This window comes from Nilaparvata lugens, chromosome 11, assembly GCF_014356525.2.
Source record: "Nilaparvata lugens isolate BPH chromosome 11, ASM1435652v1, whole genome shotgun sequence".
NCBI classification, from domain to species: domain Eukaryota; kingdom Metazoa; phylum Arthropoda; class Insecta; order Hemiptera; family Delphacidae; genus Nilaparvata; species Nilaparvata lugens.
Genome location: NC_052514.1, coordinates 30240619 through 30265406, shown reverse-complemented (window position 1 = coordinate 30265406; position 24788 = coordinate 30240619). Strand labels below are relative to the sequence as shown.

The 24788-nt window shown below is 33.5% G+C and overlaps 1 protein-coding gene across 6 annotated transcripts in view; it reads right to left on the bottom strand.

Annotated features, from left to right (window-relative positions):
• Positions 1-2040: 2040 nt before the first annotated feature.
• Positions 2041-24788, bottom strand: part of LOC111048207 — a 43429-nt gene continuing 20681 nt past the window's right edge. For 3 of the 6 annotated variants that reach the window (XM_039438124.1, XM_039438125.1, XM_039438129.1), the window contains 5 exons: positions 18277-18478; positions 10963-11152; positions 7208-7429; positions 6455-6564; positions 2041-5804 (listed from right to left, as the gene is read on the bottom strand). In XM_039438124.1, coding sequence (XP_039294058.1) covers positions 5546-5804; positions 6455-6564; positions 7208-7429; positions 10963-11152; positions 18277-18478 — 983 coding nt within the window. In that variant the 3' untranslated portion in view covers positions 2041-5545. Of the gene's footprint in view, positions 5805-6454; positions 6565-7207; positions 7430-10962; positions 11153-18276; positions 18481-24788 lie in introns of all 6 variants that reach the window. The other 3 variants (XM_039438126.1, XM_039438127.1, XM_039438128.1) reach the window with 3 other exon arrangements.

Sequence of the window (24788 nt, the reverse complement as noted above, 5' to 3'; positions counted from 1 at the left end):
TTCATCTTCTAACTAGTTCAAACAAAGCTGCGAAGTAAAAAAATATTGTGTTCCAATCATTCCCTTCCAATTTCTCTGACAATAAATTATTGTTGTTGAACTGAAGATTTCACACTCAACACTATAACGGTTGCAACAATCGTTGGGAGATGCGTAAAATAATGAGACCATAGATGAAATTGAAGAGAATATAATGCTCTATGAGCCCATGATTAAGTTAGCACATATTTTTTCAATTAATCGTTAAAAAGTTATAAAGCCAAAAAATTAAAAAATCAGAGCCGGAAGGGTTTTTCTTCAAAAAGTGATACCTTAGAGAGCTTATACCTAGAAAACTATGAGAGATATGGAAAAATGTTGAAAATGAAACTTTTAGGATAATTTGTGAGCTTTAATATTATTATTGTGTTCGACAAAAATTTCCGAAAGGCGCGTACCGTATTGTTTGAGATATATGCAAAAAACAAAATATGGCACTTTCAAAACACTCCCACCACCTTAGCACAGGGGGTAGGAGTGAGGACTTTTGATATATTTACCCCCTTACTACCCTTAAAAGAGCTACGGGGTCAAAAATTGTATTCCAAAATTTTCCCTCTATAATCTTTCATTGACTGGACTATACGAGTGTTTAAAAGACAGTGTGTGATTGAGCAAAAACAGGCTCAAAGAATGATGATTTATTGATTATATCAATGTAAAATGTGGCTGAGCTTGATCAATATCAAATAGAATGATGATTTATTGATTATATTAATGTAAAATATGAGTGGGATTGATCAATTTCAATCATTTTTAGAACAATTTTATAAATTCCCTTAAGTTCTCATAAATTCCCAACATTTCTTGGCCTCGGAAATATTGCCAAATCATAAGTTCCTTCCCACTGGGAATATTCCCGCTCCACATCACTAGTTTCAAGGTCCCCTGAGTTCAAAAACATGATTTTTTAATATTTGTCGATTTCAAGCTAGTTGCTAGAAGTATTACCGTAGTCCTGGTGAGAACTACCTGTCTTAAAATTAAACTCATTACTACATTAGAAAAAAAAAAGTTTATTATCCTTTTAGACTAGAATGCAATGTATTATTCGAAAAACGGGTTTAATAAATAATTAGGCACTGAATATTTTCAATTTGCTAACAGTTTCTTTGTATAACTTGAACTTGCACATATTCTATCCTATCTGTCGGATAAGATTGAATTCTCAATCTTTAAAATTAACATCAATATGATGCAGAGATTCTAAAAATAAAGTATTAAGGAATATGGTCAACGCTCCTTGGTCAGAAACAGAGACTTGCAGTTTGGATGTATGATAAAATGGATCTACGCAATCCATCTGTGCAGTGAGATGATTGTGTCAATTGCCATGCGGCATGAGTCGAGACTCCATCATGTCAACCATGAGGCAAGTGCAAGCCAACTACTACAGAATGAAGATCTCACCAGGAGGCTGAAGAGAAAAAATACTTTTGAACTAGTTTAAACTTAATTTGTAATAGTGTATGCAGACTGTTTAATATTTTACTGCTCACATAATCTCAGAACTACTTTAGTCATCAATGGATGAACTGAAGTTTTAAAGTTTTCATAGTGAAAAATTTATAATAAAATGAAAATTAATGGTTTGTCTCCGAGACTTGATTTAATGTCAATCGACATAAAAACCAAAAACCGTGTTGTCACTGAACCGTGTTGTCACGTGACATTTAAAAATGTGAAACATTTCAAAATGTAAGGATTAGGAACCAGAGATCGGTTCCAATTTATCGATTCCAATTCCCCCACTATATTTTCTCAAAAAAATCCAACCCCCAACAGAAAAATCTCCTTCCACCACCCCTCTGCTCACGATTGCTTCCCATTCAACCCATGCTGACAGTTTGAAGTGAATCTCACTAAGTAATACATCATTCAGAACGATGAACATATGAATCATTCAATATAAATAATATTATTGAGAGGAATAATACAGGTACATACCAAGTTATTGACACTATCTGACAATGTTCATAGGCAAATAAAGTAAACAAGTCATTCAAAGTATTATATTATTATTATAAATGAAGTGAATTACACGTATTGCTCAGATACTGAATAAAGTTTCAAAATTAAATAAAAAAGCAACTTCGTTATTTCCATTGGCGCAAAAATAATAAAATAGTCAAATAAGGTTGGAAGTAATGAATACATTATAATTTGATATAACATAACAGAGAAAATTGTACAAACTAAAATTATAAAATAAATAATTTTAATGAGAACAATGATACATTGAAAATAGGATTAGCTGTTCATCCAATATTTATAAAAAACCATGAAAAACTATGTAGTTATGTTATTGAAGAAATTACGGAAGACGGCGTATGAAAAAGTCGAAATATTTGTTGAACAAATAATGCTTTAACTTGAAAAAAAGTTTCAGTGGAAGGATTTGCTACAATTGATGCTCCAATATTCAAATACTCAATATGATCCAAATTAATTGATCAGTCGCCTGGATCATACAACTTTTAATGATACAACTCTTAAAACTAGAATAACCTTCTCAATAGATTCTTAAAATTAAAGAGCATTTGATTCTTACACGGTAGATAACTGATATATATGATCATTATTAAAGTAGCTAGGTAATCTAGATAACTAAGAAGTCTAGAATGATAATTCAAATGAAAATTGCAAAAGAAATCTGGTTGTTTATAATCAAAGTTAGTAGACAGAAGTTAGTGTGTCTACTAAAGTTGGTTTATAATGATATTGATACAGGCCCTAATCGAGTACCTAAGTAATTCAAAATCGGAAGTGAATTGAACTTCTTATATCGTGGAAAGAGATTATTGAATCAACATGGTACATAAAATTAATAAGCGATTATTAATTGATTATGGTAATGCTCTTCCCGGCCAAAACATCAATTAAATATTTTAAACATCTTAAGATGTTTTTTAAAGACTGCTAAAAATAGAAAATCTTGTACGTACGAAAGTCATGTTGACTTTCCAGCTATTTTTTCTGCATCAAGATTTTTCGATTGGCAATATTTTACAATAAAAAACGTAGCAGAACATGAAAATAAAGTCAGAATTATTATTGTATTTTATGACCTTAATATATGAGATGACCATGTAAATCTGCAATGCAGACTAGCCAATCACTTAATAGTTACAACACTGATTATAAATTTAGTTTGAGCAACAACAACAACAAGCTAATTTACAACATTGTAGAGAGTTAGAAGTGAATTATAATGAAATACTCTTTTTTAGAAAGAGTACACAAACATGTATCAATTCACAACAGGATACATTACATCTACTTTCACATAGAAAATTGAACATATAGAGCCATGTTAGCATATAATAATAATTGTTATAGAAGATCCATAGCTTTTTCGAAGTTTTGTTCTGCAGGGATTCCATTACAATAAACCAATTTCAGCACATTGTAAATCATAGAGGTACAGTACAACATTTTCACTGAATGACGGATTGCCAAAATAAAACAATATTAGGGAAACAGAAATTTTCAGATCAATACAATTTCCTAATACAAAAATTTAATACATCCATTAGGTAAAATTTCTCAAACACTAAAGGGAGAACATTTTCTGGTAGAGGTTCTGATAAAATACAACAATCTAGTAAATTTACAACCAACAATTAGGGTTGATGGCCGTTTTCCCAACAACCTCTACTTTAAAATTTACAACACATACATCGAAACATTAATTTCAGAAATACTATTTACAAAATTTATAATCGGTATGGTAATTGAGAAAACAGCGAATAAGCAGAAACAATGTTCAAGCTCAATTGAATTATGATAGATTCTGGAATCCTAAACGTATTTGTAATCATATCAACTAAAGTGGACTTGAACAGAAATGAATAAATAATTTATGTTTACTACTGGAGAAAAGATGAAAGATGTGTTACCGAATAAAAATTAATGAGAATGAGCGTGAATTGAGTAAAAGAAAGAGTAAAAAGTGATACATCATTGTGTCAACAAATGAAAATAAAAAGCGATCTCGCTTTGTATTTATTTACATTGAATTAATTTATGTAAAATAAAAAACATTTTCTTTTTTTATAAAATACATAATTTCATACACAAAATAAAGTAATGTACATTGAAACAATAACTTTTGAGTATGTAGATAAAAAATATTGTTAATCAGATGATGAACAACAGAACATGAAATCTATAACTTTCGTTGTAACTTCATTTCATGTCAGTTTGTACTGACATTTTTTGCAGACACTAATAACATTTTGAGTGGAAAAACTGAGAATCATATTAAAAAAGTGAAAAGACGATGTTATGTAATATAAGACACATTACTTTAATTTGCTTATGATTTTTACATTTTGACTATTTTTTTGACAATTAAATTAACTTTCGAGTTTGTTCAGGATCCATTAGGCCACAAATAGTAGTTGAAAAATTTATGTAACTAAAAAGAATTAGGAAGAATCGAAAGAATATTGATGTATCATCACAATATAAGCAGAAAGTAAAGAATATACTCTATGCATGCATTCTGTACATTCTATACTCTCTGAATGTAGGTGAAGATAGAAGCATCATTCTATTTTCGCATCCCACTTATTTGCCGACTAGACTTAATTATTTTGAACTCACTGGCAGTAAATAATGCGAAATTAACTATATATACATTTAAAAGTGAATCATATACTATAAAATAAGAATACTTTCAATGCCTTGGTTAGCACCTAATTTTTTTATTAGACCAATATACTTGAATTAACGAATAGAACAGCTAAAGAAGCAGAAGTTTCTTATGCTGAACTAATCGAGTTAAATTCTAGCATTCATTGTGATCTGGTAACAATGCATAATTTCTGTAATTTTTGTAAATAATACAGTTTTCCATGTTAGAAACAAAGGTTACACATAGTATTGTGGGGTATGATTAATTTCAGCTCTCTCAGGAATGCATAAATAATTAGATGATCACTCAAAAGATATTTGGAAGTTTTCGTAGAGAAAATTAACAGCTTCTACGATTAAATAAATAAAAAACTAACTAAATAATAATAGCTGTTCAAAATAATAACTTTGAACAGGAAAAATAAATAACGTAAGTAACTAAAAAAGTACTTTCGATACCAAAATTTTTAGCTATTTATTTTATAAGAACAATAATAATGATTATCGAACAAATACCTAGTAACTTTCACATTGAGGATAACACTTGAAGATGAATGATTTCTTCCTAGAGAGCGAAATTTGATATCTTCAAAAAATCTAATAACTCGAGCAGAGATAATCTTCAAGTGACATTACATAATTAAAAATCAAATGAAGAGAGATGATTCTAATCAACAAATTGGAAGTCAAAATACAGTTATTCTAAAGTATTAACATACGGAATAGAATGCAATTGAAAAGTTTGTAAAAAGATTACCCTCTGGAAGGGTTCAGCACCAGATATGTGGATTTTTCAAACTCATCATGTATGATTGATGTTTCAATCATAAATGTGCGGTAGTTTAACAATTGTAGATAACTCAAGTATTTATCTCGCAGATCGAATGGGTTTAGTGACAGCAACCTTACATTCGACAGCGTTTCTCCCGTTGTAAAGCTTTATGAAAATGGGCTCGAATTGGTAGGAAAAGCAGGTGTCCTGGAAAAACTCTTGACAGTGTATGCTGGTCTTGTGTGGACTGGTCATCTCCCTGTACTTGAAGCTTTTGTTCACCCTTTTGTTGCCAAACTTGAAATAGTAGTAGTATTTCGATGCGTTTTCCGGAGGACCGAGGAATACGGTGCATCTGAAATTAAAGAAAATGTCCATGAGAAATTTTGTAAAAATCACAGCAATTGCTGCAGTTTGTAATGTATCAGTAACATTGTAACAATGTATCAGTAATGTATCAGTTTTCCTATTATGGTTTTCATTTTCCATCACAGTTTTATCTGTTCATTAAGTTTTTCATTTTATCGCATGATAGTTTGACATCATGTGAGATCGCAGATCGGACTCCACAAAAATTTAATATAACAATCACATTATTGCGGTTTGTAATGTATCAGGAAATTCACTTCTTTCAAAGTTCTTATTTATTCTTATGTTATCATCTTTAAAAGTTATCTTAATAAGTTTAAATTACAAGCCAAACTCGCGATATATTGGGAAATTCACATATTTTATAGATTTTGAACTATACAATGAACTTCCATCAGGATATTTTTAACAGTTAATTATACTTAACACAGGCTCTTCCTTTATTGAAGAGCTTCAAAAATCATATTATAAAATATACATGAGCATCAAGTGATGCAAGTTTTGAAAGGACTTAATTCTCAAAGTGGATTAGAATAGTCCTATACTACTCCTCAAATATATTTTCGGTATCAGATATCTAATTGACAGCTTAACAACAAAAATGTAAATAAGTATGGAGAATTGATTATTACTCACCCTCTAACAATGTTATGCGGATAGACTTTGAAGGTGACAATAAACACTTCATCCAAAGCTGAGATCACCCACGAGGACTGACGATGAAGTTCGAATGGTATAATCAGCGACTGCAACAAAAAGCCTTAGCATTAGTTTTGACAGTTAACTAATTTTAATCAATAATTTACACATACAACAAATAACATAGCAGCAATCATTTAATTAGGGAAATTATTGATTTCACTAAAAATCTTCAGTCTTCATTTGGTAGAAAAGAAGTGAACCCTGAATTATCATTATATCAAATTAACAATATTATGTATTAAAATACATTGTAATCAATCTGTAATCTATTTCAGGGGTTTTCCGTACACCGGAAATACCTTTGATAGCCTTGGGCTATCTCTCCTTGCAAACCCCCCCCCCTATAGTAATTTGAAAATTAACTTTCAAAAATCATTTAATCAATCTTATTGAGAATTAATCTAATAAAAAATTTCTTAATCGTAAAAGCCGCGAATAAATAATTGAAACATATAACCTCAACAAAATACTTTCAAAATGACAGTAAACAGAACGCCGCAATTTTTTCTTAACAACAGATTACAGATAACTGACCAAATTTGGCCGGTTAACTCTCTATAACAGCTCATTAGCTCTAATGGCGTGTAGTGAAATCCAATTTTGTCAGTTAAGGGCTAACTATAGTTTACGCTTCCTCTAACGACGCGTTTAGTTGCTGGTGAAACCGGGCCTAACAAGACAACTCACATGATAAGAAGCTCTCTGCGACATGATGACGTGTGTGGCGTGCTGCTTGTTGCAATGCACGAGCAGCTCCTGCTTGAATCCGCGCCACTGGCAGTCGCGGTCAATGCAGCTGTACTGTCGGTAGCCGCAGCCCATCTCGTGCGACACCTTGTCCTTCAGCGCCGTGCTCACCGCGCACCCCACCACATAGTTCTTGCACGGAAACTGCATCATGTCTGCTACCTGTTCCAACAACCATCAACCACACTTTATTATACTGCTTTCAAAATTGATTCAAATAATTGAACTAACATACATACTTAAATAAGTATCACAAGTATACTTTACTTTAAAGTCTCTTTTCTGTATAGGGCTACTTGTAATAAAAATAGAAAGAAAAATAAAAATCTCAGTACCCTTTTTGAATTATTTAATCTCGTGAACGTATGATTAAATAATTCAATAAGGGTTCTGAGATTTTTATTTTTCTTTCTATTTTTACTTTAAAGTATCACAAGTATACCTTACTTTAAAGTATCACATGTAACATAATAATAATATTCGTATGGCATGTTATTGGTGGGAAGTTCCTGACGGAAGTTTCACCTGGCCTGAATATATAATTTAAACCGACAATGTGCTTGTAACTTCTGTGACTAAAAGTATAAAGTATACTTCTAGTAAAGTATACTTGTGATACTTTAAATAAGGTTCACACGTGAATTAACATGACATGTGACATGGAAATGTGACTTCTAAAGTATACTAATGATACGTTAGAAAACTATTTTATTTCAGTCTATTTTATAGTCATTTTTATTTGAGTTCTGAACGGGGGGAAAATATCAAGGACATACATGGACACGCATCGACGCATGATACACTTGCATGTTCATCACACACATGTTCTTCATGCATGTTTTGTCATCAGCGAGAGGCTTCTAACATAAAATAAACAACATATAACAATAAACAAACCACAGGAAATTTACAAATTATAATAATACAATCTATGACGGCATGTGTACACATTTATGTTCATCATGCATGTCCTACCGTTATTATAGGCCAGTCCAGATATCCCATGGTATAACTTTGGCGTTTTGTTCCAAATTTTACTGATAACTCAAACGGATAGTCCTAGAAGTTATTTTTCGTGAAGCTATGAGGCCCTGGTAGTCTCTCATACTGTGCCATTATTAAGCTGCGTACACATATACGCGCTTCCAACCAGCACCGAGCACGCTCCGCCCCCGCTCTGCAGTCGCACCCATCATGAACGTTACGGAAGATGTTAGCTCTTCTCGCGTTCCCCGGTCGATCCACTTTTGCTCCCCGGTCGATCATCAATCGCTCTGCTGGAGTGACGTTCGGTTGCGGAGCAGAGCGAAAGTCTGTACGCACCTTTACACTCTCACCCAGTCAAAACAGTTATAATAGACTGTTAGACGACAGTAATCGACGAATTGACAAAAACCCCGCTTGAAATTTGAAACATAAGCGACCTATACCATGGAATATATTCTTATGCTATCGTTCCTCTATGATTGCATACTCTGTATTCACACTGTATTCAGTAACATGAAACCTTAATGTCTGTTGATCTGTGGTCATAAGGGAATTTTTTCACGTGCAAAATCAGCTTGTATTCACGCCGTGTGAAAACTCACCACGCCACACGAGCTTGGTTTTCACGCACTAATAGTAGATATTTTTGTTGCCTGTTTTTGGAAATGAGCTTGAAAGCGAGCATCTAAAGTAAACGCAGCGGGAGACCTGAAAGACGCCGGTTACAAGACAAGCTCGTGTGACATACTAAAATTTTATAGATATCTGCCCATTGTTGCCTCTTCGTGGCAATTCAGACGGCATGTAAACAAGCTGCTTTCGCGAGTGAAAAATGACAACGTGGACGCAGACTTAGTCTGAAATGTTTTAGAATACGAAGATGATACTCAAAACTAGATCAAGTTTACTAACTCACTTCGTATACTCACACCAAATTAAAATTACATGGGCATGATTAATATGAAATAACGCTATTACTTCAATTAATCTGTACAGGAGCACAGCTATAATGTTTCGTCATTTTATGTGATTCATTCAACATTAGTAATAACTAAGAAAGTATGAGTCATAAGAAATGAGTAAGTAGTTACCTAAATGCCATTTAAACAACTTTCACATCTATATGTGATACAGTAAATAAAATCCATAATCGAACATGTAACGGAAGAGCACTTGTAAAAGTCATTTATCAAACTTGATACAAATCAATAACTAACTACTAATAATTTAAGTTTATTTTTCATTTGATGAGATTAAGATTTGATTAAGTCATTCATTTGATGACTCATTATTGAAATATAAGAGCTACAATAATAATAATAATAATAAATTCATTTATTCTTCCAATTTATACATTACACATAATCAGAAATTATGAATATTACAGAAGATATATAACAACAACAACCTTGCAAATTATAAAAAAATAAAGATAATTAAAATAATACAATTACACGTTGTACAAAGAAATCACAAGAATTCATTTACATCAAAAGAAGAATAAATAATTTCAAGTACCCCGAGGAATAAAAGTCCTGTTTGGGGCACCATCATATCTTTAATTACAAAGACAACAAATGTGTTGTACCTTTCGGAAAGTTGTACCATTGTAAATAATGAAATAAATAAAAAACGTTCAGAAATATTCTAGCATTCATAGGAGATGAGAAACAGCAATTAGAATTCTTGTTAGTCAGATATGATCACAAAGCTCACCCGAAGATTTATTCATTTTTTACTAAAACCCACAGCTCTTCACATAAACAGAGTGTCCCACGAGAGGTATAACAACCAAAGACCACAGATTCTACATGAAATTTACAACAAAGCATGTCCAGTAAAATTTTCTTATATCGACCTCAGTTTTCGAGATCTATATAATTCACGATATTTTTGAAATAGGCCATTTACTGTCATTGAAAGGTGTAAATTATATTATCCAAGGTGTATATTGGATATTAGCAGTTTTCATTACTTTGTTATTGAAATTTTCCTAACAAGTTTATACTTACTCGAAAGCTTAAAAAAATGGCAAAGTTTTTGCATTATTGAAAATATGTTGTTACCCTGAAAAAAGTCGAGAAAATACTATTGCAAATTTGGCTTTGAACTCAACGAATGTACTTATTTCAACTTCATGAAAAGTTAAAAAAATGTCAAACAAAGAGAGAAAAAGAATCGATCCAATAGATTACTCCAATCCAATCACTGTTTTCAAGTTATTGAAAATAGTTAGGACTATATATAATAGTAGAATATAATATAAAGAATATAATAGTTAGGACTATTTAAAAATAAAATTAAATATCGAAAAATCTATAGATCTAGAAAACTGAGGTCGATATAAGACAATTTTACTGAACATTTTTTTGTTGAAAATTCCATGTGGAATCTTCGGCTTTTACACCTTTAGATGGACACTCTATTTGAAAAATATAAAAATATCTATAAATCTCGAAAACTGAGGTCCATGTAAGAGAATTCTACTGGACAATTTATTCAATTATTCTACAGTTTATTTATTTATTTTATTTATTTATTTCTATTTATTATTTATTTATTTCTACTGGACATTTTATTCAATTTTTGTTGAATCGATATGGTTTTCGGCTGTTACACCTTCTGTGGGACACTCTGTATAGAGATTTAATTAATAATAATATATTTTTTTAATAATAGAGATTTAATAATATTGTGGGAAAGTGTACCTTTTCCATGAGGAGATTGCGCGTATCGGTAAAGCGTGTTCGGCAGGTGGGACACACATTGAGCCGGGGGCGGCACATGCCGCAGACAGGGTGACCCTTCCTGCACTGGTGGATGGGCGGCACTATCGTTTCCAGGCACACTGGGCACTCCAGCAATGACAACAGTTTGGCGTTAAAGTCTTGACCGTCCCTGGGCAAAACAACAATTCAATTGAAATTATCACACATAGGAAGTACCACTAATAACCACCACAATTACCACTCATAAGTAAGTGAAAGCGTAGAGAAAAAATAGGATAAAAAGATATCCCATGCTATATTATGTTCTAAATTTTGGAGTCTTGTTTGTCACTGTGCAAACAACAATTTAATTGAAATTACCACCCATATTTATAAGTAAGTGAAATTAGAAAAATGATAGCATAAAAATATATTCCATGCTATAGGTCGTTTATGTTCCAAATTTTGAAGTCTTGTCCTATGCAAACAATAATTCAATTGAAATTACCACTCATAAGTGACACCACAGAGAAAATATATTATAAGATATCCCATGGTATAGCTCGTTTATGTTCCAAATTAAAAGCCAATTTTCTGTTAACCCAAGTCGATTACTTTTGGATACTGTCTATTATTACTGTTTTGGCTGAGTGAGAGTGTTATAACTGCACTATATTATATCAGTGTGAGAGTATGAGTGTGAGTGTTATTTCAGTATGAGAGACTACCAGCGTCACATAGGCCTAGCTTCACAAAAAAACGAATAGGACTATCGGCTTGAGTTGACAGTGAAATTTGAAAAAAAAAAACAATACCATGGGATATCTTCTTATGCTATCGTTTCTCTAAGGTGAAACACAATAACTGCTGTCATTACACTGTATACTTATTGTGACGTCGAAGAAAGAAAAAGAATCGAGACATCTTTCAAAAATTTGGTTTGTTGTAATAAGTGACACTCTTCGTAGCCTAGTAGCTTCGTGGGAATCTGACTATGCACTGTGTGTGCATACAAACTCATTTTTTTGTACGCTTCTTACAACGTAAATGACTGTAGCGACTCTAGTGTTAGTTTTGTGAACAAAAGTAGGCTCAAATCAATGCCTTCTAGTAATGACAATGAGACAAAGAAGGCACTGCTAAAGTAAGGAAAACATTGTTTTCAAATACTTCTGTTTGCATGACTAACCTGTAAACTTACCAGAAAATGTTTGTTTTTGTGTAATGAATCATACACGGTAGAATGATTCATAAAGTAGTGAAATGTTATAGTGTGCTAAAACGATATTTTATAAAACTAATTCTACATTAAAAATGTGACTGTAGCTTAAACAAGTGAGCCCTCCGTCCTGGAGAACTCGCTCAAGAACTATTGCACTGGACAAAACATAAATTAGCTGGATGATAGGTCACTACAATTTTCTTATGCAATTTCAATGTTGTCCTGTTATATACTCAAAAAGAACACAGGAGTGAGTCAATTTCATTACCCAACGAACTCAATCTCTTTCAAAAACAGATAATATGTATCATAATAATTTAAAGAATATGTGTTGAGAATAGTTAATCGAAAATATTAAAGCAATCGAAAGTAATCGTCGAACAAAACATTTTATAAGATGTCTTCGTTTTTGAACGTTTTTTATCTACAGTACAAGCATGATAGTTCCCATGGATTATTATTTATTTTTATTAGACTAATTAAATATAAGTACTTTCCATGCCCTACTACCGTGAGTCAGGAAAGACTATTGCCTTCACAAAAACATTATCGCATCCCAATTAAATAAGTTTTAATAGAAAATCTTAGATAGTTTACCAAATAGAGATGTTTCGAGATATCAACAAATCAAGATAGAGACCCTTAGATTGGTCATGTTTTACGAAATATTTATTTTATCAAATCTGGAGACAACTCATAAAATCGTTTATAAAAATTGGCAGAGTTATCAATGAATTCTTTAAGATTGTTTTCATCACGAACTGCTTACTATTAAATCACTTATTTAATAGAACGAGTAGCAGTCAAATTTGTTCAAAAAATTAATTTATCCACTTACTGTAAAAATGAGATCTTACGGCAGGTTCACCATCATAAAGATTGTCAACCATGAAATTTGACTGCTAGTAGTTATAATTAATAGAGGATAAAAAAATTATATTCGATTTAATATTTTATTTTTGACAGGCGAAAGGAGGCTTGAAATAATATTAGTAATTATTAAATCACGCAACAAGATTGAAAAAATAGGTGTTTATGAAACGGGCATAACAGTCTTCTTTTATAGTCCAGGCAATGAATGCTCAAAAAAGGGTATAGAGGGAAAAGTTTGGAAGACAATTTTTGACCCAGCAGTTCTGTTTAGGGTAGAAAGGAGGTAAACATATTTAAAGTTCCCACCCCAACCCCCTGTGCTAAGGGGTTGAGGGTGGTTCAAATGTACCATTTTTTGGTTTCTCGCATATAACTCGAAAGCTATGCATCTCAAGGACATGACTGTTCTATACAAAATTGAAGCTTACATGAATTCCTACAATATACATTTTTCAACCTTTTCTATATCTCCTATAGTTCTCGAGATATCCGCTCATGAAGGTGACATATTGAAAAAAACACGTTTGTAAAAATTAATACTCATTGTAGGTTTGTAGAGCATTGAATTATATTTAATTTGACGTACAATGTTTTGTTATTTTTGCTCTTATAACTTCTCAAAAATCGATGGAAAAAATCTTAGCACAGGAGGTAGGGGTGGGGACTTTTGATATGTTTACCTCCTTTCTACCCTAAACAGAACTGCGCGGTCAAAAATTGTCTTCCAAACTTTTCCCTCTACAACCCTTCCTTGACTGGACTATTAAGGCTTGCTAAGTATAAGATTTCATGCTTAAGGATTTTTTGCCACACTTGAAGAACAACAAATAAATTATGAGTAGAAGAAAAAATAAACACAACTACAGCTACGAATAACAACAAATAAGTGAAACACAAAATTACTGCATTCATTACACTTCATACTTATTTTGACGTCGAAAAAAGAAAAAGAATCGAGCCATCACTAAAAATCTCGGTCGCTGTAAGAATCTGCACTCTTCCTGAGAACTTCGTAGGAGACTTATTCATGTCGCTTCTTACAACGATCCTACTCTAGCGTTAGTTCTGTGAACTTAAGTATGCCCAAGCCTTCTATAGTGGGTTGCATGTTATAAAGGCAGTGGAGAAAAATATAGTTGCCGATTCTCTGCCTTGCCACTTCCTTGAGTAATGATTCATCAATACACGATACTATGATTCATATGGTTTTTTTCTAGTAATTTGACTGCAATCTAACACTTTGGTTAATGAACAGTTCAATTCTAGCTTAAATTTATAGGTTAAAGTTTGACACTATGGGCCGGTTTCCGAGCTCGGGATCTATAAGTTCTGGACTACAGAGTCCAGGACTGAAATAAGCTCTCGGGTTTAAATCAACTTTCTGAGTCACAGGTTTATGTTCTAAACTCCTGGGTCTATTGAGTCCAGGACTTTAAGGCAGTAAACATGAGGGAAATTCTCAATATTTTGCTGTTGTATTGTTGGCATTAGGCCAATAAATGATACATTAGCATAAGGTCATTATGATTGGAAGGGTTTGGTGCATTCACGCTCTCATTTTATTGCTCCTATTTCATGCACAGTTTCATTATTACTTCTCTTGTTTTTTTATTAAAAGTCTGATCACAATGTTTTGTAATGGGACCACCTTCATAGTTTATCTATCACCTATTTCATCTTCCCTCTATAGTATTTCATTATGAACTTCAATTTTTCATGGTATACTTTCATTATCAGTTTCACTCCACATGGTATATGAACTTCAATTTTTCATGGTATACTTTCATTATAAGTTTCACTCCACATGGATGTAAAATAACAACTTGCTAATGTGATAATACTTTAGTTGATGTTGATGGCTCAATATGTACAATATTATTTTCTTCAATATTTGTAATTATTAATACTAATGCGGAACTGAAAATAATTATTTATTTCTTAAGTTTAATTTAATTTTATTATGTCAATTTTTGTAAATGTTACCATAGGCAAGAGCCTAGTAACAATTGTCAATAAATATCTTATCTTATCTTATCTTAATAGCAAAACAGCTGATTGCAGCGGGATAATTAAAATGCTCTGCAAACTGTTTTGTGACAATAATTATTTTGTGAAAATACGTTTCGATTTCTTTGTATTGTGTAGATCTATAAATTCAAAGCAAACCTAACCTTTTGAAATATGAATAAAAAAATACTGTAAGCATTTCATTTTATGTTATGCTATTATTTATCATTGATCATTTGCCATTGATTTTGGAATTAAAATTTTAGTATGTTTTGAAAAAAAAACTGGAATAATAATTTATTATTGTTATATTATTATTATGTTGAATATGCCATTGATTAATAATATTCACATTGGGAGATGTGATGATGGCCATTCCAAGGCAATCCTTGTATTATTTTCCTTGAACATTTCTAGGTTATGTCATACAGTTGTAAAATAAGGTTAGTTTTTTAAGCATAATATTATGAAGAACTTTATACCAAAATAAACTTGCAAACTATAAATTATGAATTTAGATGGACTAATTCAAATAGTTTAGGTATTCCATGACAGTTATTTGTCCATTCATCTACTCCAAAACAATAACTGAATTATGTTTGCTCAGTTAAGTCTAGAACTTAAATTTAAACCCTACCCCAGTCGAGGGTTTAAAATCACGCTGTTTTAAGTTCTGAACTAAACGATTTTTGATAAATCCTTGACTCGGAAAGAGGCGAGAATCTAATTCAAGTCCTGGACTCAGAAAGCGAAATTATAAACTCCAGGGTCTAACGTGATCTCTAAACTCCAGGGTCTATTTGAGTCCTCGACTACGTTAACGCTCTGACTCGGAAAGCCAATTTTCTGACTCCAGAGTTTAAAGCCGGTTGAAGTCTAGAACTTAGCTAAATCCCGAGCTCGGAAACCGGCCCTAAAGGGGTATATCACTCCTTCACAGTCTAATTGAGCAATGCCCATGTACTGCTACTTTCAGTATCACTCACTATCACTAACACTACATTTACACGAGATCTGTAGGCTTCTTCCTTTTCAGTATCCTTTCTGTAGTAGAGTTGTCAATGAGGTGTAGAGCTTGGAGGCATATTCTGATGATTATGTAGTCTCTTCATGGTTTCTGGCAGCCTTTGTGATCATCACATCGACTGCTTCCAACTGCAGGTCCCTGTAGAGGTCCGAGTTTCTGACAAATTATGGAGACAAATTATGGAGCATTGATAGCATTCCTCAATACCTTGTTCTGGAATTTCTGGATGGTGTTTGTTACTTTTCCTTGCACAGCCCCACATCTGGATGTCATACAACCACACCGGCCGAAGAATCTGTCTATACAATAATAATTTAATGTAGGTTGAAAGGCTTGAATTTCTCCCCAATAACCAGTACATTTTTTAGTATTTAAAATCCAATTCTTCTTTCTTTTTCTTGACGTGTGACTTCCATCATAGTTTTGCATCTAGTGTCATTGCAAGATACTTAGCTTCATTTGCAAACGGAACTTCTTTGTTGTTCATTCTTAATGGGATGTACACATAATGTCTATTTGTGAAGAAAACATGTGTGGACTTGCTTTCATTCAACTTAATCCGCCAGGTTCTAGTCCATTTCTCTATTTTCTTGATGGCTTTTTGTGCTTTACTTGTAGCTTCCTCATTAGTTTCTCCAACTGCTAAGACAGTTGTGTCATCTACAAAGGTTGCAATAGTGTCATTTTCTGGCACAGGAAGATCGCTAGTGTAGAGCAGGTACAGAGTAGGGCCCAAGACACTTCACTGAGGTACTCCAGCTTTGATGGTGTTAGTCCTGAGTAGCTAACCCCTTGTTTCACTCTGAAGAATCTGTCTGACAGGTACTATTTTAGCAATGAAGCATATTGCTGAGGTAGAAATTTTTGTGGTTTCTTATTTAGACCTTCATGCCACACTTTATCAAATGCCTGAGCGACGTCTAAAAAGATGGCAGCAATTTTTTTTCTCTTCTAGTCTTCTCAATAACTATGGACTATATCAATTTTTGTTCTTCAAAAGAAAGCAATAAGAATAATATGCAAGCTACCATATAATGCACATTGTAGACCTTATTTCATTCACCTTAGTATCCTGACGTTGCCGTCGTTATATGTCTTAAAAATATAATGCTACAAAGAAATTTGAATAAGTATGATTCTAATAGCTTCCATAGTTTAAATACAAGAAATAGACACAAACTTAGAATTCCGTTGTACAGTCACACTAAATCACAAAGTAACTGGCACTTCACATCTATCAAATTATATAACTCCACACCTGACCACTTGAAGGAAATCACATGCACACAATTTAAAAAAGTATTGAAAGCAGTGTTAATTGATGAATGTTTGTACACCGTACATGACTATTTTAGAAAAGATTGGAATCGTTTTATGTGATTCATTTTTATTGTTTTGATACTGACTGATATTAGTGTTTTTGTGTTTGTTTTGACTTACTTTAGTGTTAAAAAATTGACGAAGTCCATGTATTCATATGAATATTTTATGACCAATAAAATTCTATTCTATTCTTGCTGAACTGTTGAATGTTTCACTCTAAATCCAAACTGATGATCAGGAATGAGTTGTCCACTCTATAATATGTTTCAATCTGGAGGGCAAAACCTTTTCAAAGATCTTGGCCATTATGGGTAATAGAGATGTGGGTCTATGAGGTGATGCATCATGTGGTGGTTTACCTGCCTGGGGGACCATATGATGACTTCAGCTACCTTCAATGACAGTGGCACATATTTCAACCTCAAAGCTGCATTTATGAGAACTGTGAGCTTTTTGCTTCCACGCACATATCTTGAGAACACAATACGTTCAACCGACATAGTTAACTAATCTAAAATGAAGCTTGATAAATTCTCTACAATTTTTGTTCAGTGGAATTTTGTAATATTTCCAACAGTTCACGAGATAAGAGTTATGTCCGTAAGATACATAGTTTATGAGTTATATGCAAGAAACCAAAAAATGTTACCTTTGAACCACCCCACCCCCTTAGAACAAGGTATAAAGGTGGGGACTTTTGATATGTTTACCTCCTTACTACCCTAAACAGAACTGCGGGGTCAAAAATTGTCTCCCAAACTTTTCCCTCTATAACCTTTCCCTGACTGGACTATATTACCACTTGGAACAATTTAGCGCGCTCCCAGAACACAATACCTGCTCAAAGTGTGGCAATACTTACTCAGCGTCGAGTCCAGCAGCCTTGAGTATGTTGGTAGCATTGGCCATTTCCTGTGCGACCTGACCGCGGTTGGTGGGGGTGTTGGCTGCTGCATCGTAGTGCTCGTCGTTGCTCAGCTCTTCCACAATTTCCGATGTGCCCGAATTCGCATCAGAGTCGTCATCATTTTGTTCAACTGCATTACCACCATTACCTGCAACTACTAATCATAAAACCAACCATCAACACATGGGAAATTAACTTTTACGTACTAAATGTATATAATGACTCAATAAATAAATCTATTGACAAATCCACATACTCCTTTCATAGGAGGTCAATGGATGGTGAAAAATGAAATGAAATCATTTACTCATTTCACATTGAATATAGGCTACACATAGAATATAATCGTGGGAAAACCAGGAATACATTGAGAATTCAAGAAGAAACTGAGAATACGTAACATTGGTGGTCAATATACTTTTGCCCAGTCCACGCGGTTTTTTATTTATTTATTATTTTACAAAGGCGACTTTCTAGAATTATTTCAAGCCTAGATGATGATGATGATGATGGGATGAATGATAATACAATGAAGGTAGAGTTATTAATGAATAAAAATTATAGATTATGCTATCCACTTGAATTGATTGAGTCCAATTGAATTGAGTCCACTTTTCAGTACAGAAATAAATAAACTAGAAATTTTGAATTTGATTTGATTAAAAACTGAATATAATAGAATGATTACATTCAATAAACTCTCAGAACTTGAAAATATTGTTGCTGACCAAGCTGGTAAGCTTGGCCGTGTTGGTCGTTATAATAATAATAATAATAATTTATTTTTGTCAAAGAATTACAAAATTGCATTAGACAATGTCGAAGTATTTAAAAGAAACATTACAATAATAATTTGGGTTGAAATCCCACTCAATTCAAACTTATACCATCTAGGTCGCTCATAAGTAACAAATATAATCTTATACACATATTAGTCTAATATACAGCATACTATAATACAAAACATAAATTGAAGGGGTTTTCATAAAATTCAGTCGAACCATAAAATGGGTTGTCACTAAATGGGAAATTGTTGATTGCTTTTCTAAAACTCGGATAAAGTAGATCTTTTACATGTGATGGCAAATGATTGAAAAGTCTTATTCCCACATTAAAATGGCTTCTCAAAGTTCTTGATAGCCTTACTTGAGGAATATGTACATTTCTATAGCTACTCCTATTATGATTATGTACATTTATGTTACAATCGGGTTTCCTTCCTTCAATTTTATATACAAAAGCAACGTATATATATATATACAAACAAATGACAGTCATGACTCTAGTTTTGACAAATAGCGGTTGGCAGTGAGCTCTCACATTTGAGTTAGTTATTCTTATCGTTTTCTTTTGCAGAACCAAAACTTCAGACACCCGTGAACAATTTCCCCAAAGAATAATACTGTAACTCAAGTGGGAATGAAACAAGGCATAATACACATCTAAACCATAGTAGAATGGAATATGATATTTAAGAGTCTTCAACAAATATATAGACTTGGATAACTTGATGCACAGTACATCAATATGATCAGTCCACGTCAGATGGTAATCTATTTGTATTCCTAATAATTTTTTTTTACAAAATTGTTTGACAATTCATGTCTATTACTCAATGTGAATATTGCGTTTTGTGTCTTGGATTCATTTATGAGGAAACCATTTGCTTTGAACCATGCAAACCACACTGCGTGCCAAATCAAGGCCAGCGGTAGCGAGCGAGTCATATTTTAGATAGAAACTGAAAATATCAACTATATAGAACACAATAGAAACTATAAAAAGTAATGCAATAGCAATAAGGCCTATAGCAACTCAATTACACAGAATAAACAGCAGAGCAGACGACAAAACAGGACACATTTCATTTTTATTTCACCACCTACATCACAAGGATGAGGGGCACGTCAATGAAGCGAATGAAAGTCGCTACTTGTCAATTATACTCTTCACTGGAAATTCCTCCAGTGAATAGAGTGGATTGTCTGAAATATGTTTTTTAGAGCTTGCTTAAATGGTTTAGGCTATTTTATACTTTTTATATCATGTGGCAGGCAATTATGAAAGCGGAGACCCTGTGTTCAGCAGTCAACTGTATGTGAGGTCAAAATCGTTTTTTTCTCTTGTATTATGTTCAAGTATGTTGTGTCTACATGGCCTAACCGTTACATACTTTTTTATATATAGATTTGTCTTGTAGATATAGAAAGATATTACTGTAAAGTTAAAGTTCTGTCTTTTCTAAAATAATAAGGTCTGCAGTGAGCATCATATGGCAAACAGTTCATAATCCTTATTGATTTCTTTTGTAAGATCAGTATTTGTTCTAAGTATGTGTGTGGTGCGCTTCCCCAGGCTATTATGCCAAAACTGATGTGTGAAGCAAAGAGTGAATGATAGGCCATCATTGCAGTGTTTTTACTGCTATACTCTTTATTCTTCTTATCCCATAGAGTGATAATTTGCTACACAGTACATCAATAACCAAGATCATCACACGAATGGAGAAAACTACCAAAGAAATCACCAGACTGGTGAATAAACTTGATAAGCAAGGCATTGAAACACAAATTTGATAATACCGAGGATAAACCCTACTTATAGACAAACAAACTTCATCAAAAATAAGTGTAGGTATAGATTCGAGAATGTATAATTTATAAAATCTGTTGAACACTTTTATAAAGACATCAGACCGGCAGACCATCATTTATTTGCAAAACAGACAGATCCAAAAACCATCCAAAACAAGCTTCAAATTCCATAATCTCTTCAATCTCCAATTCCAAAAACAAAGTAGTACTAGAAAAGTTGATAATTTAAATGGCGTTTTTGATTTGAAAACTGTATTGTATTGCGGCACATAAAGAGTATTTCCTGACCACAGGAAATATTTTCTTGGCAAAATATGTACAATTTTTCTTTAGTAATCTTCAAAGTAGTCCCCATTGGAGTCGATAGCACGCTGATACCGGATTTTCCAATCCCTGAACGCTCCCTGGAAGTCGGCAACCTCTATGCTGTCTAGAGCCCTCGTAGTAGCACGATGAATGTTTTCCAGAGTCCCGAACCGCGTCCCCTTAAGTTGTCCCTTGATCTTGGGGAACGAAAAGAAGTGCCAAATCCGGGCTGTAAGGAGGATGTGGCAACGTTACCCTCGACTGTTTGGCCAACTGCTCGGTGACGAGCAGGCAGGTGTGCGACGGAGCATTGTCGTGATGGAGGATCCACGAATCGCCAATCTCCGGACGGACTCGATGAACCCGGGCGGTTAGTCGACGGAGCACCTCTCTGTAGTACTGGCCGTTAACAGTTTGGCCGGGTGGCACAAACTCTTTGTGAAGAATGCCTTGAGTTCTGGACAGAGCATCCTTACCGTAAGCCTCTTGAATCATTTGAAGAGTTTCCGTGGCCGTTTCCTTGAGTTTAACACAAAATTTGATGCTGAAACGTTGCTCGATCGTACGCTCCATTTTCACTCCGACGAGGTAACTGAACACGCAATCCGCTCTCACTCGATGCTATCTCTCCAAGCGCTTATAGGCAACTGCTGCAGCCCGGATCCCTTTCCCTAGACCCCTCAACACCACTACAGCACCAAATACCGGTTAGCAGATGCTTTGACAGCGCGGGGCATGCTCAATCCGGTTACTTATTATATAGACCCTGTATTTCTACTTTTCGTTATTATATAAAATAATCAACACATTTAAAATAATATCAAAATATTGTCATTTAACATATTATGGCAGTGATAAGAAGACGGAAGCGGAACTGGCTGGGACATCTGCTAAGGCATGGCGGCTTCCTTGTGACAGCAATGGAAGGGGCTATGGTGGGAAGGAGGGTTTTGGGGCGGAGATGATTGAAGATGGTGGATGATGTCAGGGAAGAGAGAAAATACTTCATACTGGAGAGAATCGCACAGGACAGAGAGGAATGGAGAAGGAGGAATCATGTATGGACCTGCCCTAGGTCAGAACACTGATGATGATTGCCATTTAAAAGACAAAATCTAATTTCCCTAGCCTTTCCTTTTACCTTCAAAACCTGTTTGATAGAAATTTAACAAACTCCATTTTGTCAAGAATATTACGTAGCTCCTGCAATTTTCTCAGAAATGAGACTCATGTCAGTTGATAGGGCTTATAACTTTTAAGGTTATAAACTTTAAGGTTATGTTCATCATACACTCTAGTGAGGTTCACGTTATAATGGCAGTATATGATTTGCAATGATGTTGCTATCCTTGTCTATCATTCAACAAAGCAGATGGCGCTATCTCTTTCACGCTTAGCGATGTTGCCACATCGTTTATCAACAATGTAGAAATTCAACTAATTGACAAAATATTTAATCTCAATCATGAAAATTTATTATTACATCTTTGAAAAATATATTTTTTAGGAAGATTAGTGGGACATTGAGACCAACAGAGACTGAATGGTTGCCTGTGCTTAGTAACATCATGCCTCCAGATCTCAGAAGGTTGGAGAAGAAGAACAAGTTCATTTCCCAGTTGCAACACATTCATGAGGATCTCCCATTCTCTAGAGATTTGGCTAAACCTCCACCAAGGCGCCTCAAGTCAAGAAGATACTTGAGACTTGACGAGCAGGAGGAAATTAGAAGTGCAAGGGAGTTATGAAGACTGAGATGGTTGCAGGGAGAGGTCAGGAACAAAGGCCTTGTGGATGGCCCTAATGACATTGTTCCTGGCACCCAGCTGAGACGTAGAGAGTGGTGTGGCCTTAACCAGTTCAGGACGCAGGTGGGAAGGTGTGCTGAGCTGATGACAGCATGGGGATACACATCTGATCCTCTGTGCCAATGTGGACAAATTCAATCAATGAACCACCTAATATCTGAGTGTCTACAACATTCCTATCATGGAGGGCTGACAGCCCTCCATGATGCTGGAGAAGATGCATGTCAGTGGCTCCAGAACTTTCTAAATTCTATTAGTATTTAAAATATTAAGTGTAAAATTATGTTTTTTTTATAATTTTGGCCTATGAATGCATATGCATATATTAAGTGTAAAATTATGTTTTTTTTATAATTTTGGCCTATGAATGCATATATATATATATATAATATATATATATATATATATATATATATATATATGAAAATTTATTATTACATCTTTGAAAAATATATTTTCTTGACAAAAATAAAATATGATTAACTATTCTCAACAATAATGAACAGTTAAATATTCATCAGATATACAAGTATCAGCTGTTTGGGTGGCAAGGCTGAGATCTGGCAACCCTTTTCTCCTATCTTCCTACACTGCCATTATAACGTGGACCTCACTATAGACAAATTGAGACTCGCAGTTCTGAGGCACTCCCTCAAATTATGTACTTGATTCATTCATATAAATTATGCATTGTTTGGTACGAAGTAAATATTCTACTCTATACCTAGTTTGTATTCAACTGCTTTATACTTTTCCATCAACTTTGCAACTAATGAACTGTACTTTATCACTTCCAACTCTAATACTAATCGACTCTGATTTGTATTATTTATTTATTTAGCCATGTACAATTATTACATTTATGTGAGGAGGCACAACAGGCTTATGCCCAAAACGGTCCCTTCTCAAATTATGTGCTAAACTTGACGTTGTCTTTGTTCAATAAAATTCTATTTATACAGAGTGTTTCAGAAGTAGTGTCGAACATTTTAAGTGTCCAAAACTCAGTGGTTATCCTTAAAGCTGCCATTTTGTTGTTTTCACTCGAGAATTTTCATCTCAAGAACGAAATGATATATTGATCTGAAATTTGGCATGAATATCTATGCTACAAAGACTCAACTTTAAAAAATAAAATAAAAAATTTTCGATGTAAATTTTCAAAATGGCGACCATTTAAATTTTTTGAGTGCAAATTTCACGAAAATCGTTCACTTTACAGAAAATTTACAAGAGACAAAAAAATTAGCAAATTTTATCGAGATTTCAAGGATACTTCATTTATTGAGATTGATCAGAGAGTAACAGAGAAATTAATATTTTCGTAAAACATGCATGATCATGAACAAACAAGATCATCTGAAAAACATTGTAAAATCAGCAAGATGGCCATATGGAGCCATACCGAGTTTCAAACGTTCATCTTGAATACAATAATTGGAATTAAAAATGTTATATTGATGTTTAAATTGTGGAAAGTGGTCATGCATTCAATACGAAAATAATTAATTTCTCTGTTACTCTTCGACCAATCTTAATAAATGAGGTATCCTTGAAATCTTGATAAAATTTGCTAACTTTTTGTCTCTAGTAAATTTTGTGTAAAGTGAACGGTTTTCGTGAAATTTGCAATCAAAAATTTAAAATGGCCGTCATTTTGAAAATTTACATCGAAAAATTTTTATTTTATTTTTAAAAGAAGAGTTTTTATAGCATAAATATTCATGCCAATTTTCAGATCAATATATCATTTCGTTCT